The sequence below is a fragment of the Callorhinchus milii genome, unplaced genomic scaffold, assembly GCF_018977255.1.
Source record: "Callorhinchus milii isolate IMCB2004 unplaced genomic scaffold, IMCB_Cmil_1.0 Scaffold27, whole genome shotgun sequence".
Classification (NCBI taxonomy): domain Eukaryota; kingdom Metazoa; phylum Chordata; class Chondrichthyes; order Chimaeriformes; family Callorhinchidae; genus Callorhinchus; species Callorhinchus milii.
In genome coordinates, this window is record NW_024704768.1 from 3800069 (window position 1) to 3819146 (window position 19078).

The 19078-nt window shown below is 51.4% G+C and overlaps 1 protein-coding gene and 1 non-coding gene across 2 annotated transcripts; one reads left to right on the forward strand and one right to left on the reverse strand.

Moving 5' to 3' along the window:
- Positions 1-1984: 1984 nt before the first annotated feature.
- LOC103190762 (SAP domain containing ribonucleoprotein) lies at positions 1985-18389 on the reverse strand. Its single transcript, XM_042344360.1, has 12 exons — positions 18323-18389; positions 15847-15946; positions 15220-15266; positions 14497-14564; positions 13313-13358; positions 12413-12486; positions 11894-11922; positions 11097-11122; positions 10007-10075; positions 3711-3800; positions 2323-2381; positions 1985-2289 (listed from the first exon to the last, which is right to left on the reverse strand). The coding sequence occupies exons 1-11, from the start codon at positions 18365-18367 to the stop codon at positions 2340-2342; spliced, it is 636 nt and encodes a 211-aa protein (XP_042200294.1). The 5' UTR covers positions 18368-18389; the 3' UTR covers positions 1985-2289; positions 2323-2339.
- Positions 8063-8143, forward strand: trnaa-ggc. Its single transcript has one exon. It is a non-coding gene; the product is annotated as a tRNA-Ala (tRNA).
- Positions 18390-19078: the final 689 nt, after the last annotated feature.

Consider the following 19078-nt stretch of genomic DNA (forward strand, 5'->3'; position numbering starts at 1 on the left):
AAACGCGGTTTTGGGAACCTCGAAGAAAAAAAAAAAAAAATTCGATTTTATTGGAAAACAAAAAGCACGTTGAAGACAAAGATCATAACCACATCAATCACAACGAGAATCGTCCCACGCGTGGGAGAAGTACTGACGAAAGACGCCGGCCCGCGATTTACAGAGCAGTTGAGAAACCGAGCGCTCCTGTCCGTGAAAACGGGAAACTTTCTGATGGGACAGTCGGTCGGTCGGTCGGAGTGAAGGAGGTTTGCACACAACCTGACCACCTCAGCCGGTGGGAAAAGAGAGTCACCGCTTCCTCCCCGCGCAACACTTGCCGCTCCGGCCCTGCCACCAGCTGCTGACGACCATCCATCACTTCCCTTATAACACGTCGGGGGAGTGGGAGGGGGAACAAAAACAGGGGTGGGGAAGTGGTGAGAAGGGGTGAAGAGGGGAATAAAGGAGCAAAAGGAAGAGTTAAGAGCCAGGCTTTTACGCCTTTGGTTGCAGGCAGGCTCCTGGTCTTAGTCCGGCCATGGCAAGCCGAATGCCACCGCCCGACTCCTCACCAACGCGGTGAGTGCAACCTTACCCGCCCCGCGCTCTCCCCTCCCCTCCCCAGGTAGTCTGCGCACAGTCACAGCTCAGCTTTGTTTGCTCAGCGCAATCCAAATCCAGAATAAAACCTGCACAAAGGAGTCCGGTGCCGAAGGACTCATTTTACCTTCAGTGTTAAAGCCATGAACCAACCAACCAACCAACCAACCAACCGGGGGCTGGAAACACCGTGAACTGCAACAACGAACCTTATCTGTTGGCCTTGGTGCACTTGCTCTCCTCCGCACTAATTGCTGCGTATCTCTGAGGGCGCAGTATCCTCTCTCTCTCTCTCTCTCTCTCTCCCTCTCTCTCGCGTTAGTCTTCTCACCTCAGTACAATACTGTGAGACGACGCAACGAAAAAGAACCGCGTGAACGGTCAGGGTTTCACGCGCCGATGATGTTTCCCCACCGGCTTTTTCTTCGGCATTGGTTACCGCGAGATGCCAGCGCGCCGTGTGTGTTCGTGTGCGTGTGGGTGCATTGTGGAGGATAGTGACCTCTCTCCCCTCTCTCCCCCCCACCCCCACCCAATGGTGTGACCGCATACCGCATCCCTGTTCAATCAATATTGCTGTTTCAAACCAGCCGGTAACGTTACTCAAATATGTCATTTCATGTCAGCCAGGCTTTCAAACCAGCCTTTCATCTCGTACAGAGTGTCTACAAAGTCCTGTTACACCCCCACCCCACCCCCAGCCCCCACCGCCCGCGTCACCAAACAGCGACTCGAGATTACGGAGGAGCTGAAACAAATTGCCTCCTCACTCCACACCCGTTTTACGCGAGGAAGATGTCAGACTGAACAAGGCGATGGATCATTATCTGCCATGAAAATGATCCGCTCACTCACTCGCACACACACACACACACACACACACTCACTCTCTCACACTCATACATTCACTCTCACACATTCACTCTCTCTCTCTCTCTCACACACACACACAGACACTCACTCTCTCACACTCACACATTCACTCTCACACTCACACATTCACTCTCTCTCTCTCTCTCACACACACACTCCCCCCATCTATCCTCTGGACGTCTAAACATAGTTAAGCATTTGCACTGAACACAATGAAGTAACTTCTAAATACAATTCTCATCATTCTTCCACACTTTTCAGTTGTTGGTCAGTGTACTGTGTGTGTGTGTGTGTGTGTGGGGGGGGGGGGGGGGGACACAAAAGAAACACATGGTGGTGGTAGGGGGGGGGTTTGGGGGGTAACAGGATTTTGTTGACAACCCTCTCTCAATCACTCAACAAATTCCTGCAATAAGAGTCCACCGATTTGACTCAAAATCACTCCTAATCATTTGCAATTAAATAAGTCGCCTCGTTTTGCGGCTGAACTTCCCAACACACCAAGTACCTCAAACCGACGCACAGCAAGTAAAACAGAAATCATTTAAAAAGTATCCTAGAAAATAAACTAACGCGGATACAGATTTGGAAAATTAAAACAAAAAAAACAAAAAAAAAAAACAACACGACGATGAACTCCGTATAACTCGCGAGGTCACTCCGAGAGGAAAAAGGTCTCAAGTGACTGGTTGGGCAACATGTATAAATACACACAGTAAATAAATGTGGGCCTGGGTACGTACTGACAGCACGATGGCTCGAGTGGTCATGACAAGTTAAACCAGGGGTCGAGTTTTCAGGAGTTTACCGTATTCTTTGGGGGTGGGGGGTGGGGGGGGGGGGGGTAAGAAATCAACAGGAATTGTCGGGAATAATTAGGAGTGTCAGACAATCCCAAAACGTTCTGCTCTTTTTCTCTTCTTGGCCTGAAAGACAAGAAAAACGAAACTGGATTAACTAACGTTCACCCAGTTTTCGGGGCAATATCTTCCGACAGCGCAGTTTCTAATTAATAAATAAAGTACGAGAATGTTTGCCGGGGGTCCGAGATATAGTTGCACAGCGATATGTGCGGAGGGCGAACAGGCCATTCAGCCCCAAACAGTCCACGCCCGTGTTTACAATAATATAATAAGCTTTGCATTTGGTACGCGGCGCCTTATCACGTTGTTAAGACGTCTCAAAGTGCTTCACGGCATGTACTGTGAAGTGTAGTGACTGTAATTTATTTATTACGGAGGAGTGGGGTTATTCCCCCCCCGCAAAGCCATCCGCCAACAGACTAACAACCGGGTTCCTACTTACCGCTTGTGTGTGTGTGTGTGTGTGTGTGGAGTAAGGAAACTTGACCTGACCCTCCCAGGAATCGAACCCGGGTCCTCTCGCTCGCGAGGGCTCTAACCACAACGCTACGGGATCCGTGACTCACCAAACGAGTCCCCCCCACCCCACCGCCGCCTTGTCCTATCCCTCCCTTCTCCCTCACGCCACGTCAAAACACCGCAAAGCAGTTCACAGCGAGGGGCTTGGGAAGTGTTAAGAAACTTCTAAATTCTCAGCCGGCGGCGACGTTCCAACTGCGGAGTCGCAATCAAACGCCTCCCAGATACAGAGAGTGCCCCAGGACGTGTCAAAAATCTGCTAATGGCTCGAAGAAACCATAAAACCCCCCAAAACACCTCTCCGTTCCCAGCCCCGCAGCTACTCACTGCAGATGGAATGTCAAACAGATCTCAGCTCGTTCCAAGTCTTCATTTTCCAATGCCCCCCCCACCGGCTAATAAACATACAGCCGCCCAGAGAACAAACAGAAGACCCCACAGCCCCCCCACCCCCGCCTCACTGATCGCCTCAGAGCAGGGGCTTACCCGGCAGTAAGTAGCTACCCGGCTGTTGGTCGATTGGCGGATCGCTTTCCGAGGGCAATAATCCCTCCCCACTCCGTCCCCCCACACAAAAATTCTCCTTTTTTGGGATCTTTGGAACTCCATCCCACAGTCCCTCCTCCGCCTCGCTCCCTCCCTCACCTCGATCAAGGCCCGGCTCAAGACCCTCCTCTTCGACCGCGCCTTCGGATACCCTCCTACCCCCACCCACCCTGTCCTCCACCAACTCCTTGAGTTTCCAGCGCCTCAGGACGTCCTCCCGACGTGAAAGGCTCCGTGTAACTGTCATGTGTTGTTACAGCCCTGCTCTCTCTCTCACACACATACACGCGTGTGAGTAGGGGATGTGAGAGGCACTTGACTGCTTACCTCCGTATCCTCTCCCCCACCCGCCCCCGCCGAACTGGTCACGATCCCAAACCGCTCCTTCCTCTTCTTCATCTTCTCGTTCTCCTCGTTCTGCAACAAAACACAAAACAACCACTGGTGTCGGTCAGTCGGTCAGCGGGAACCGTTACAAGTTGCGTTTACACAGTGCCCCCAGAACGCTTGCCAGTGGCGGAGGGGGGGTGGAGGGGGGTGGGGACCGCAGGCTCTGTAGGTCGAATAGGAAGGTCCCAAGATGGGGAAGGAGAGGGCAAAGCGGAGGGATAGACGGAGAGAGTTCCAGAGCTTAGTGGCTGAAAGCACGGACGCCAATGTTGGAATGGGGGCCACGGAGGGTGTGGGGGGGGTTCACCTTATGGGCTCAGTTCAGGTACAACAACAACAACCTGCATTTATATAGCACCCTTCACACAGGGCAAACCAGTAACCAGAGGTCTCTAGACTGTTAGCAGGCTGAGGGGATGGGAGTTGGGATCCTGTGGGAACGAATGCCAGGCTCGCATCACAACAGGAGCCTGTCAAGCTCAAAGTCTCTGCCAAATTAAACCCGATTTTGTGGTTAAACCCGCTGTAATGGCACTGTTAATCCCCTTGTCAAGCCTGGTCTGACCCGGGGAGACACAGACACGAAGAGACATCCACTGCTGCTATTCCAGCGCCGAATGAAATTTCCCCCCTGCGTAAAATTAATAAGAACGGATCCCGGGGAACGATCTTGAGCCAGGGCCGCGCATCGCACGGAGCTAAACCGCGCGCAACCGGCTGCCGCGTTTCGCCCGCAAAACACACGGTCCACTCGGCGTAACAGTGCATCGCGTGAAGCGCTTTTTCAGGTGTCTCAACGACGCGATCAGGCGCTGTTTCAGACGGAAGAATTATTGTTATGCACAACATGGAACACTGATTGTAAAATAGTAAACAGACAAACATTCAAATTCCTTTGGAAAATGTAGTCCCTTTACCCTTTCTAGGTATGTCCCTTAACCAGAAGCAGTAAGTGGTGGGGGGGGGATGTTGTTTATGATTTTGCCTCTAGTCAGAGTGAGCTCGAACATTAAGAGAGTAGCAATCCATCATTCCAGTGATGACAGGTCCTTAAAAGCCTGGCTCAAACGCAGCGACTGTAATGAAGTGGCAAAGTTCAGGCTGAACCAAAGTTGCTCTGGGAATTAAAAGGGAGGGGGGGGGGGGGTGGGTTTAGCCACACAATCCCTGAATACTCATGAGAACGCACAACACCTCCGAAGACTGGAGAGCCATTCACAGGAAGAGTGCAAATGTCATGGGCTCGATGGCGAGCAAGTTCAACCCTCACTGACGCAAACAAAACGGGAGACAGAAGGAAGGGAGGTGAAGCAGGGCATTTGTTCCCCAAGAGAAATCAGTCCAGTTAAGTTCTCCGGAACAATAAAATACTTAAGAATTACGTTGCGCCCACAAAGTGCACAGTCAATTCATTTTCACAGGTATCCTGTGAAGCGTTTTGAGGCGTCTCGAAGACGTGATAAGGCGCTGTATCAAATGCCAGGATTATTATTATTATTATTACTTCCACAAACGTCTATTCAACAAGGCTCCTCCCCAGCCAACCGGCCCCCCCAACACCCACCCCACCGCCCCGATTGATCATTCCTGCCCGTTTGATGGACGCAAAACGATGTCCCCATTTGCCTACCAGTAACAGGCAACTCCACTTGTCAATTCACCCGCTAAGTACTTTTGGGACGTTGCGACGATACGGAGGCTCGCAATCAAGGGGGAAGGATTATTGGGAATAACGGGCTCGACAGAGAGCGCTTGGCCTAACAAGCGGAACCAGCAGCAAACCAAAAACAAGACAAAAACAGGGGACTGGCTACCTCGGAGGTTGGATCAACTCTCACCGTTCAGCCGCCCGCGAGAGAGTCCTTAAACAATCCCGAAAGGTTTATTCGGGAAATGTGGATCCGTTGAGTCTTTGCCAAGGAGAAATCGAGAGGGGGAAGGAAAAGAGAGGGAGGGAGAGAGTGAGAGAGAAAAGGGGGGCGGGGGGGGAGAGAGAGAGACCTCTGGAGATTCCCCTGACCTCCCCAACTCCCTTCTTGTTGTTTTGCAAATGACGTCCCTCATGTGTGCAGAGAGATACGTGAATAAGCGAGTGGTGAATGTTTGTGTGTATCGAGTCGAGCAATCTGCTGGCATTCAGCGATGTGCTGCCCTGTCACTCTGGGCTCAGGAGCTCGTTGGGTTATGTGGCCGGCTGAAAGGCGAACAAGGGGCTTTTATGTGGACAATCGATTCGTCGCTGAAAGAGTAACAAGCGGGTGTCAGCTCACAATGGCACAGGTTAACTGGCTGGATTAGAATGGAGTGTCTTGGGACAGAATATACTCCGAAGGAGCCTTTCAATGTAAAACACACACACAATAGGGGAGGTAGGGCACGAGATAAAGAGATGGTTCTCCCTTTTGTGGTTCGATCCACTCTCCCGATTTGCGGTCTGAATGCCAGCTATTTATCAGGAGTCGGGGACTGCATAATATTCCCATTCACGCCCGCGATTTAAGAGAGAGAGAGAGAGAGAGAGAGAGAGAGAGAGAAAAAAACACAGGCAGCTACGGTCAGCCACTTCAACTAACTAGCACTGAGCGATCGGAGCAAAGTCCTACCTAGACAATAATAATAATAATAATCCTTGCATTTGATATAGCGCTTTTCACGTCGGGAGGACGTCCCAAAGCGCTTCACAGAACATACTGTAAAGTGAATTGACTGTATATTTGTGGGCGAACGCGGCGGCCGATTGCGCACAGCAATGTCCCACAAACAGTCGTGGATTGAAAATGACCAATTTATTATTGTTTTTGGTTTTGGAGGGAATATTATTAGGCTCTGTGTGGAGTAAGGAAACTTGCCCAAGGTTTGGCCCTCTGCCTGGAATTGAACTCAGGTCTCTCACTTGCAAAGCGAGTGCTCTAACCACTGAGCTACAGGACTCCACCAAGGCAAGGTTAAGTTAAACCAGCAAACGACGACAAATGACATCAGTATAGCGTCCTTCACGCCGGGTAGAGTCCCGGAGAGCTTAGACGTCCCACCGAAAAGGCAGAAACTAAATTCAAGTTCGAGATGCACTCACAAACTAAAGCACTTGCAGAGTTTTCTGTATATTTGTAACGCCAGCATATTAATGTCAGCCGTTTTTTTAAAGAGAGAGAGAGAGAGAGAGGGAATCCAGATCATTCTGTTGGCTCTCTGAAAGCAGGATCAGTTTAGATAATTATTTGGGGAGGACAAGTTTGCAGGGCTACGGGGAGAGCGCGGGGGAGTGGGATTGAATTGGATAGCTCTTTGCAAAGAGCCAGCACAGACACGATGGGCCGAATGGCCTCCTTCTGTGCTGTATAATTCCACGATTAGTAACGATAATAATAATCCTAGCATTTGATGTAGCGCCTTATCACGCCTAACTCCTCTCCCCTGCCCCCCGTTAGAAATGTTCCCTTTACATTAGTGTAAGTGATTCCAAGTATTGTATTCTGCTTCCATTTTAACAGCTATTAGGGATTCTGCTTCAAACCGGCGTTTCGCAGGGAACTCCAGGTCCTGTTGTGGAACATAAGCACAGCTTTGCGGACCGTGGAGCTGTGATTACAACGGTGAAGCCTCCTCTACAACAGGGGACAGTCTAACAAGCCTCAGCTGGAAAGTTGTGGAGTCCTGTAGTATAGTAGTTAGAGCGCTCGCCTTACAAACGGGAGGACCCGGGTTTGATTCGCGGGCAGGGTGAAACCTTAGGCAAGTTTCTTTACTCCTCACGCACGTCTCTGTTTACCTAGCAGTAAGTAGGAGCCTGGTTGGTAGTTGTCCGGTGGATCACTTTCTGGGGGTAATCACCCCTTCAGAAAAATATAATATAATTCACTCAATCCTACTTGGGGGAGGGAAGAGAGAGAGAGAGAGGGGACGGGGGGTGAGGGGTGGGAGAGAGAGAGAGAGAGGAGTGTGACAGAGAGAAGGAGAAAGAGAGGGTAGAGCAGAGAGAGAGAGAGAGAGAGAAAGAGGAGAGAGCATAATCCATCCCTGGAACCCAAAAGCAGTTTGCCAAACATGCAGAGTCAGCTGGACGGTGGGGGCGTGAAGAGGCTGTGAGCAAGTGTCTGTCCTCACTTACCCGCTCGCTCAAGCTGGGTCTAAATTAGACGAGGAGAGCAAAACCTTTCTGTGAAAGACAAGAGACCTCAAAGCCTCCTCCCAATGTACAGACCTACAAGTCGCGTGGCTTTATGTGTGCTAGTCTCAGCAGTTTTTATTTTCAATTGGTTTTCTCGATTATGTGTATATAAAACCTCGATCGCCGTCCGTTTCCTGCAGCTCAGTGGTTAGAGCGCTCGCCTGGCAAGCGAGAGACCCGGGTTCGATTCCCGGCAGGGCGAAACCTTTCCTTACTCCACACACACTCACACACCTCTGTTTACCTAGCAGTAAGTCAATGGGCGGATCGCTTTCCGGGGGGGAATAATCTCCCCCAACCCCCCCCGCCCCCAAATAATAATTCGGTCGCTCAAACCACGGCTGTTCGTGGGGACGTCGCTGGGCGCAATCGGCTGCCGCGTTTCGCCCACAAACTGTACAGTCGATTCACATTGCGGCGTATCCCGTGAAGCGCTTCGAGACGTCTCGAAGACGCGACGAGGAAGGCGCTGTATCGAATGCGAGGATTATTATTAGGATTATTATTATTATTCGGGCTGTCAAGCCTGTTCTGTTTCTCCCGATTTCCTCCCCGTATCTCCATTGTCCCGCCAACACCCTGTGGTGGGAGTGTGAGCTCAGGCCGGCCTGGTGCTGGACACACAAAGAGCTGAGGGTTTACACATCAATCATGAGCCAGTCTCACAGCCAGGGGCCGGGGGGCAATGACAACTTCACTGTGCTACGATTTTCATAGCTGCCAACAGCATTCTCCCCGCTGTCAACACTCATTACAGCATCCAGCGTGGCTTGATTGAGAGCTCCACAAGGGGTTGCTCGAGGAGGGAGGGAGGGAGGGAGAGGAGGAGCGGTGGGGGGGGGGGGGGGTGTTTAGAAAGAGCACATTGTGAGCCAGCGGAGGCTCACCCAAAGCGGCCCTTCGAACACAAAACACAAAGCAAACTTGTCTGCGCTCTCCTGGCAGCAGCAGAAACCCCAGACGGACGGAGCCCGTGGAGAAGAGCCCCGGATAACGGCAGTTCACGCCTCGCCAACACCCGCGCCGAGAAGCGCCACGGGGTGCCGCCCGGCGAGTTCCGCGGGCGCCCGAAGGAAACGCGAACTGGGTATTAAGCAACAGAGGCGTATTGTTGCCTCGGCCTTGTTACGCAAGAGGGTCATTATTTTGCAGCACGGCTGGAAGAAACCCACGCCTAATTGCGGACAAAAAACATCTCGAGCGCCCCGCTGTGATAATTAAATTTTCTCTCCTTGTTACACAGTCAAAACATTTACCCCCCTCACGGAGGCCATTATAACACGCCCCCCCCATGCACGCATTTCCTGCAAGTGCTTGCTGTGCCAAGTGCATCGCTCACCCCCACCCCCCACCCACTCTCTCTCTCTCTCTCCACTCCCACCCCCCCCCCCGCACTTACAATAATGCTTTCTGTACTGATCACAAGCTAAGTGGAGTGGATTCTTGTTAAGTGGTTGAGCGTCAAGACAAGGAACAGACCAGCGGTTATCCGACTACAATGGCAACCGCGCTCTTCACTTGCAGAGAGACCTGAAGTGAACCGGTTTGGTTATCAATCACACAGTGGTCTTTAATCGGGACGCAGAAAAGGCTGACCCCCCCCCCCAAAAAAAGTGCTGCGTTAAGGAAAATCCCCCGATGAGAACGTTAAGAAATTGCCGGACGAAAGACCAGGGTCTACCCAATTCACCTTCCACCGTCCTGCCAGTCGCTTGACAAGTCGTGCCCCCCAAAACTATAGACCGTATCCCCCGGATATTATTTCCTAACAGAAATCTCTCTCATTTGCTTTTGAAATTATCGGCACTTTCTGCTCCGCCCGCCTGACCGTCTCCCTAGGGAGCCTGTCCCGTACAATTGCTACTCGCTCACTGAAGCAGTGCTTTCGCAGATTTGTTCTGAATCGAAACGGGAATTGGAAAGGCAAACGTACAAAAAAGGGGAGTGGGGGGAAGACGGGGCCAAGGGACGAACCAGACAGTTCTCAAAGCGAGTCGCAGGGACAACGGTTACTGCAAAACGCTGCGACGTAAACACTGCAACCGGACGTGGTGCAGTCACTTACCTTTTTTGAGATCGAGGAAACGTTCATGCCAAACCGCTCCGCTCGCTCTTTCAATTTTTCAACGCTGATCTGACAACCAGAGGGAAAACTATCAGGGGAGGCGGCTGACTAATAACAACAATAACAGTAGCACTAATAATCCTTACGTTTGATATAGCGTCTCATCACATCGTTGAGACCCCTCAAAGCGCTTCACAGAAAGTTCATGTGGACCTTATTTTACAATTGTGGGCGAAACGCGGCAGCCAATTGCGCACAGCAGCGTCCCACAAACAGTCGTGGGTTGAGTGACCAAACTATTATTATTATTTTTTGAAGGGATTATTACCCCCGGAAAGCGATCCGCCAATCGACTAACAACCGGGTTTCTACTTACTGCCAGGTCTCTCCAGGACCTGCACAGTCATGAAGGAGAGAGAGAGAGCAGAGAATGGGATTAGAGTCAAGAGCTCCACCATCAGTCAAGTCACTCTGACATCCTCCTGCGTCATGTCTACTCATTGCTGCACACGCAATAGACTTCAACCAGCCACACGCTGAAGGATTCAGTGGAGCTCGAAATAAACAACATTTTACATGCTGGCGATTCGGCTCTTTCCTTAACAGTAATTAATAATAATAATTATAATCCTTACATTTGATCCAGGGCTTTGACACACGTCGCTGAGACGTCTCAAAGCGCTACACAGGAGGTACTGTAAAGTGTAGCGACTGTGTGTTTTAATTCACCAAATCGTCGCTTTCAAATGCCTGGAAGTTTTGGAAGTCTGGACTTTCCCTGCACTTTTGAACGTTCCACCATTGCTGGGCGCGCTTTCAGCCCCCACACCCCAAAACTCTGGACCGCTCTCCCTCTATCCCTCCGCCTTGCCCCTTCCTTCCCCATCTTCAGATCAGGCCTGAAGACCGTGCCTACGGTCACCTCCCCTCAGCTCAGGATTGTGCTCCGCCACTGTCGAGCGCTCTGAGGTGCTACCTTGGGCGCTTATATAACTGCAAGTTGTTGTCGTTATTGAGACGGCCAGGCAGGCAAATCACCCACACGGTGCACAGACAGAACCGATGGTTTCAATTTGAAAAAGAAACTTACTGGAGCTTTGATATTTCCAGAAATGCCTGAAATAAAGAGAATGTAATTACTTTCAACAACAACCTGTGTCTATTTGTACAGATTCCCTTCACTCAGGGCATTGTCGGCTTCAGGGAATCCTCCCACTCACTCCCACTCGGCTCCTGTTAACCCAGCAAACCAAAGCCCCAACGGGTAGGGTGGTTCTAGCTGGATCAAGCAGCGGGAAAGCTTGGCCACACAGCGCTCTCAATGGCAAGCTATGTGTGGTGGTAGCTGGTTAGACTCCAGCCGTTACCCCCAACACACACTCTGGGCTCCCCCCAAGCCTGGGCTCTTGCCCACCTGCGCCTAATACTTTCCGGAATTAGGTAAGCAGGGGGCGTCCCTCCAGGGGGAAGAGAGCGAGAGAGAGAGAGAGAGAGAGAGAGAGTGTGTGCATTCCATGTCAACAATCCATCTCTGGGACTTCCACATGTAGGTGGGCTGCATGGAGTTTTCAGTTGGGTTTGTCGACTCTTTGGCAAAGCCTGGGACACCAACCTGACCCCCAATACCACCCCCCCACACCCCACACAAAAGGTGCTGCCACACAACCAAAGGTAGCTTCATTGCCAACCCATTAAGTGGTGGAGACTGCTGCCTATGTTACCACCTACATTCAAGCGTACAGCACAAATGAGCACTTGAAGAGCCTGGAATCGGACAGTCTCAAATCTTCTGTAGTATTGGGTCTTGCAGGACCCAGTTCACTAGCTTTAAATCTACAGCACAGCATTGTTCGGTCAAACACACGGCTACTGATATGTTGCCCTTACCTTTTGTTTCAACCACAGGCAAGCCAAACCTGTTGGGAATAAAAAGATGTGTTAAAGGGCTAGATGCTGTCTGGAAGTCAGTCAGCGCAGAGCAGCTCACAAACACTATCATTCAAGAACATCAAGGCCAGAATTAAAATTGCTGCCCACACAATAAACTTCAACCGGCCACAAGCCGGAAGGTTCAACGGACCTCAAGACAAGTGATATTTGTAACAAGTGATTTGAGCCTATTTGCCTCGCGCAGCACCCAGTGGGGCACGAAAGGTGCGTTACCGAGGTCTCTGGTTTTATGCGTTCCTCGACAACCCCCACCCCCAAATAAATTTGGTCACTCGCTCCACGGCTGTTTGTGGGGACGCTGCTGTGCGCAATTGGCTGCCGCGTTTTCACCCACAAAACGCACAGTCGATCCACTTTACAGCGTACAGCGTGAAGCGCTTTGAGACGTCACGGCGACGGGATCAGGCGCCGAATCAAACTGCCAGGCTTATTATTATTTTTTTTACCATCACTCACCGTGCAGCGCGAGCAGCTTTTTTGCTCTCTGCCGTCCCCGGCACGTTGAACCTCTCCGCTCGTTTCTTTAGTCTCTAAACACGAGAGAGGGAGAAAAGACACAACATAGAGGAAGTGTAGTTTTCGTGGCTGAAGGTCGGCCAATGCATTTTATGGTTATTGGTGATCAACCTACATGTAAAGGGAACTAACACGGGCAGGACTTCAATCAGGCTTGATACTTGGGCAAAAGCCCTAAGTAATAATTAAGCACGACAACAACAACTTATATTTGTATAGCACTAGTTCTGGTATAAAGCTGGGAGGCTCGGGAGTGCGAGAGGGGCGTCAGGACAAGATGGCTGTACAGAATTAAGAGCTTCCTTGTTAAAATCAACTTGTTTGTTTGTTTAAACTATCGTGCCATAGCAACTCTGCATCTAAGGTTCCCCAAAGCTTTCCACTCTGTTGTCGACTAATCCAGACAGAATTAATGGCTACCAAACATCTCTATTATTGTTGCGTGCGACGACTAACAGGAGGGTAGAAGGCGGAGGGATTGAGGGAAGAGTGTTCCAGAGTTTACACAGTTTGGCAGGCAGACAGTCCAGCTTTCCCCTTTTTCTCACGAGATAATGAAACCCGATAAAACGATCTGTTATCAGGACACGCTTCCCTCCCCTTTGTCACCGCTGACACTCGATCTAAACCGTACAGCTTCCAGCTGTTTCCCTGCTGCACTTTGCACTTTGTCACTTCTGAACATTGGCATTCACCTCCTCAACATCTGAGCTGATCAGCTTAGCCCTGCTCACGTTCAGCATTCTGGACTTATCAGAGTACTGGCTGGCAAGAGCCCAGCACTAAGCCCAGTGTTGGGTGCAGGTGAAGCATGCTTTCGTGCACGCTTTCTGTACCCACCTCTGTCTCGGTCATCGGTGCTTCTATTTTGACCACTTTCTTCACTCTGAAAGAGAGAAACGTCAGGTTTGGAATCCAAATGGAAACAGCTGATGGTCAAGGCACATGCTGCCACTTAGTGGTCAACAGCTGGAACAGCAGCTGCACACAAGGGGTGGGCGGGCGGGGGGGTGGGGGCGTATAAAAGCTTTCGTAATAATAATAATCCTTGCATTTGATGCAGAGTCTTCTCACGTCTTGAGACGTCTCAAAGCCCTCCACAAGACACACTGTAAGGTGGACTGACTGTATATTTTATGGGCAAAACGTGGCAGCCAATTGCACACAGCAGTGTCCCGCCAACAGTCGTGGATTGAGTGATCAAATCATTATTATTTTTTGAAGGGATTATTATTATCAGTGTTGTTCATAAAAAAGTGTTATAGTCTGAAGGAGCTCAGAATGCTTCGAGATCCACGAATCAGGTCCCAGTTCAGTCGGGCAATTGCTCCAGTTGTTAGTCGGGAACGAATGCACTGCCGGAAAGGCTGGTGGGAGCAGATTCAACAACAACTTTCAAAAGGGAAATGGACAGGTAAGAGAAAAGGAAAAATCTGTGAGGATTTGGGGAAACGGCGGGGGAGTCCGACTGATGGGGCAGCTCTTCCAAAAAGCCGGCATAGGCACGATAGGCCGAATGGCCTCCTTCTGTGTTGCAATGTGCTATGGCAGTCCCTCTCAGCCAGTGATACACTCACTCTCCCCCACGCACACCAGTAACAGGGAAAAGACACATGACTGTGAGCCACAGACAGCTTTTGTGAGCCACATGGCAGATACAGCTCAAAACAAACGGTGATTTTTTTTGGGGGGGGGGGGGGGGGGCGGGGGAGGTCAGGACACACGCGGAAACCCATCACCGTTGGTTAAGTGTCTCCAAACCAAGCCGAGAATTCCATACATCCCACCAACACATGGAAATTCCAGAGATGGTAACAGACAAGTGACTGGTGAGTAATTCAATGTCGGATCCAGCATCGAACTGAGCACCAGCGCTTGGTGGCTGGCAGTTAATGTCAGAGCAACTGTCTTAGACACAGACGGGGCAGGGAGAAAGAGAGAGAGGCAGAGAGAGAAAGAGCGAGCGAGAGAGATAGATAGAGACACAGAAAGAAGCGAGAGAGAGAGAAAGAGAGAGAATTTACTCTTCTTCTGGTTCTTTGACAGCAACACTCTGCTCTTCAACTTCTGGTTCAACCTTCTGTTCCTCCTCCTGTACAGAAAACAGTGAATGAGCTTAGCATGCGGGACCTAGATCTGATAACGCACATTCTCACTGCCTCCCTCTCTCTCTCCCTCTCCGATCCAGGGCACTGAAACGCACTGCAGACAATTTGCAAGGATATGGGGAAGGACATGGGGAGTGGGCAGCTCTTCTAAAGACCCGGTACAGGCACGAATGGCCTCCTTCGGGGCTGCAATGTTTTACGCTTCTATGTAGCACCTGACTGTTAGTCGCAATGAACTTCTCAGGCAAACAGCAAAGATGTGCGGCAAATACTAATGCTGCCATTTGGGAAAAGTGCCACCTGTGCGTGCGTGTTTATAAGGCGGTAAAACCTTCCTTTGGCTGATGACTAGTTCATTGGCTTGTACGTCCACAACTTGGGGGACCAGCCAGCATTGAGCGGTGTTCCTGAGCATCCTCCCCCATGTAAAAGGCGCAGTGTAAAGGCAAATTGTACCGTTGTGCATCTCCCAGATTATTCACGATAGGAGGAACTCTGACAAGTGCCCCTTCAAGCTGCTCAGAATGGCTCTCCTAAAGGCCTGGGAGGGAAGGGCCTGCTATATGCTTGGTTGGACGGGGAGAAGAGATAGATTAAAAAGAGCTCTGGCAACCAATGTCAGATTAAGATATTCCTTACCTCCGTATCTTCAGCCAGAACATCCTCTTCATTCACCTCCTCCTCAGCTGTAAGAGAGACAATTATCCATGTTGGACTTCTGTCCATTTAAGATCCACGACTGTTTGTTGGACACTGCTGTGTGCAATTGGCTGCCGCGTTTCGCTCACAAAACTATAGTCAATTCACTTTACGGTGTATTCTGTGAAGCGCTTTGAGACATCTTGAAGATGTGATAGGCGTGATATCAAATACAAGGATTATTATTATAGCCACCGACATTCCTACTTAAACTCAAAGGTTGGATTTACACTGAGCTCCTCGACTCTCACATAATGCGAGCAACTGAGTTAAACTTTGGCTTTCCTACACTAAAGCACATCACTTTATAATATTTAGTAATTATGAAGGGCTTGAGGAGCTCAATGACACACGCACACCCCCCACCGACCAGGATACGAGCAAGAACTTCCTTCTTTTCATATAGAATCACGTGATTTTTAACTTCCTTGAATGCAGTAGCTCATCCACGAGGCTAGATTGTAACCCACTGTAGTTATGCGAGCACCAACTGTCCAACATACAATTCAAACCACCGCTCCCACATACAGCGTTGAAAGACACGAGATTTGCTGCGTTCAGTTTTACCATGTTCTTCCATGTATGCCTGTAGTCTCAGAATCAGGTCCTGCTTGTTCCCTTTAGTATCTAGTCCCCGTGAAGAACATTCTTGTCTCAGTTCAGTGAGCTATAAGAGCAAGAGGGGAAGAAGAAATTTTATAATCACACAACATAATACTGTACTCAACATCCTACAGACACTTTGCTGCGATAATTGGCCTCTTCATTCAAAAGGGCTCCGTGCCTCATAAACCACTCTGTTTCATCTCGTACTGAACAACAACAAATTACATTTGCATAGCGCCAGCAGAGCCAGAGGAAATGACATGCGATTGTAGGCGGGTAAACTCAGAACAAATCTGCGGGACTACTACTTCAGTGAGCAAGTAGTAAGTGTATGGAACAGGCTCCCTGGGGAGAGACAGACAGACCTTGGAAGCAGAAAGTGTTGATTCTGTCGAGAACGAACCAGATAGATTTGTTTGGAAATAATTTCTCGGGATACAGCACATAGTTTTGGGACACGGCACTGCCAGGATGGTGGAAGGTGAACTGGATGGACCTCGGTCTTTCGCTTAGCAATTCTTATGTTCTTTCCACTCTGTCCCCCTGACTGGCAGACGCATTGGTCTGGTAAACTGCGACTTGCACAGGTGCGGGGGTAACCCGCGAGCTCAGCAACCTCAGGGAATGTTACTGTCACTTGTATCTATGCACCACACCACCGCCGGAGGGAGGTGACAGCAACTGGCTGCTGGGTTTCGCCCACAAAACACACAGTCACTACGCTGCACGCTATAATCTGAGAAGCGCTTTGAGACGTCTCAACCACGTGATAAGGCAATGAATCAAATGCAAGGAAATCACAGCTTTATACTGTGTATAACAACCCCTCGCGCTCGATGTATCACATCACCGAGAGGTCTCAAAAATGCTTCTGGGTGTTTTATCGTTGAGTGTGAGCCCAAACTTTGAGTATCGCGGGTCAGTGGATAGTTTCACCCACAAAGTACAGTCAATCCCCTTTGCAGCGTATCCTGCGAAGCGCTTTGAGACGTCTCAACAACGTGATAAGGTGCTGTATCAACTAGAAGAACCTCGGGCAAGTTTCCTTACTCCACACAGAGCCTAACAATAATCCCTCCAAAAACAATAATAAATTGGTCATTTTCAATCTACGACTGTTTGTGGGACATTGCTGTGCGCAATTGGCCGCCGCGTTCGCCCACAAATATACAGTCAATTCACTTTACAGTGTGTTCTGTGAAGCGCTTTGGGACGTCCTCCCGACGTGAAAAGCGCTATATCAAATGCAAGGATTATTATTACTTTTATTATCGTTATAATTAGTATCATTCAGCAGCGGCTGAATATCGGGGAATCCCAGGTTTCCGACATTCACACAAACAAATTTCACTGCGGAGGGGATGGTGGGGGGGGGGGGGTGGGGGGGAGACAAGACAAGAGAGCATCTCACTATATAGTTGGGAACACGACATGTGCAGCGACTGCCAGGATGGTGGACGGACCTTGGTCTGCTTTCGTCTGGCGATTCTCTGGACAGGGAGGATCCAGCAGCAGAGACTGTGGCTGATTTCCTCCCCCTCCGCCCCCCGTCCCGAGACCAACTGAAGCCAAAACATAGTACGGGCGCCGTTCGGGCTCTGCCCGTTCCGTGCAGCTCAAGTCTGCGCCGCTCGGAGCCTCCTTTCCTCGGGCACCGAATGCGCCCCCTCCCACCCCACACCCCCCACCACCCCCGTGGCTGTTTACCTCGCGGGCGAGAGGACCCGACTTCCATTCCGGGCGGGTGGGCGGGTCAGGTCGGGGCGAAACCGTGGGCAAGTTTCCTAACTGCCCCCACCACGCGACCCCACCCCCCACCACTCCTCCCCCCCCCCCACCCCCACCCGCCTGTGTCCCCAGCGGTCAGTAGGAACCCGCTTGTCAGTCCATCGATTGGGGGATCACTTTCCGGGGGTAATAATCCCCTTCGAAACAATAATAATTCGGGTCGCTTCAACTTTGTGGGGGGGAGGGGGGGTGGGAGTGGGAGTGGGGGGGGGGGTGGGGGGGGAACTTGGACGTCGCTGGGGCGGGGGGGGGGGGGGGGGCGGCGCACGATCGGCTGCCGCGTTTCGCCCCCGAAACACACAGTCACTACACTCGACAGCGTGTCCCGCGAAGCGCTTTGAGACGCCCCGACGACGTGATCGGGCGCCGTGTGAAATGCGGGGATTTACTGTTACTGCGGGAGAGGGAGGAGGGGGAGGGCGGGACCGGGGGGCGGGGGATGGGGAGGGGGGGGGGGGGAGGCCGAGCTGGAGGCGAGAGGCCTGTGGCTGCGGGGCCTGGTCCGGGAGGGGTGAGGGGGTGGGAGCCGGGGCCTGGAGTTACAGAGCCCCCCCCGGGGAGTAAGGGACCGGGAGAGGCCGGAGCCGAGTCCCAGCCCGGCTGTGAGGGTGAAGCGAGGCCGCCGAGGCCGCCCCCGGCGCCCGGTTACCTTCAGTTTGCTGACCGCCGCCGCCGCCGCGCTTCTCTCCGCCATCTTGCCGCCGAGTTCCCGCCCCGCAGCCGCCGGCCAATAGCAGCGCTCGGTGCTCAGCGCCCGCAACGCGCTCCCTGATTGGCTGCCGTTGGCCCCGCCCACAAACGGCAACACCGCCAGCTGTTCCCCGGCTATAACATGTCTGTGTCACACCAGCCCCCCCCCCTCTCCCTGTAACATGCCTATAACATGTCAGCTCCCTCCCCGCAACATGCCAGCCCCCCTCCCTGTAACACAACAGCCCCCTCCCTGTAACATGCCTATAACATGTCAGCTCCCTCCCCGCAACATGCCTATAACATGTCTGCAACATACCAGCCCCCTCCCTGTAACATGCCTATATCATACCAGCCCCCTTCCTGTGACATGCCTATAACATACCAGCGCCCTCACTGCAACATGCCTATAACACGTCTGTATCATACCAGCGCCCTCCCTGCAACATGCCGATAACACGTCTGTATCATACCAGCGCCCTCCCTGTAACATGCCAAAAACATGTCTGTAACATACCAGCTCCCTCACTGTGGCATCCATGCAGGAGGGATGGGAGCGCCGTTTAACATCTCATTCGAAGGATGGCTCCCCCCCCCCCCCCACCACCCCCGACAGTGAAAGGCTCTCTCCCTCCGGCATCAGAAATGAAGTGGGAATTTCCCCTTTCCCAGTGCTTCCCCCCCCCCCCCCAAAAAAAGTTTCCACGCATTTTAT

What these genes read in the sequence shown, in the direction of transcription:
- LOC103190762 (XM_042344360.1), bottom strand. Translation starts at nt 18,367, where the DNA reads ATGGCGGAGAGAAGCGCGGCGGCGGCGGCGGTCAGCAAACTGAAG. An exon ending in AAAGCTGCTCGCGCTGCACG is followed by an intron (nt 11,923 to 12,412) that starts GTGAGTGATGGT and finishes TATTCCCAACAG; the next exon opens with GTTTGGCTTGCCTGTGGTTG. An exon ending in GCCTGTGGTTGAAACAAAAG is followed by an intron (nt 11,123 to 11,893) that starts GTAAGGGCAACA and finishes TCTTTATTTCAG; the next exon opens with GCATTTCTGGAAATATCAAA.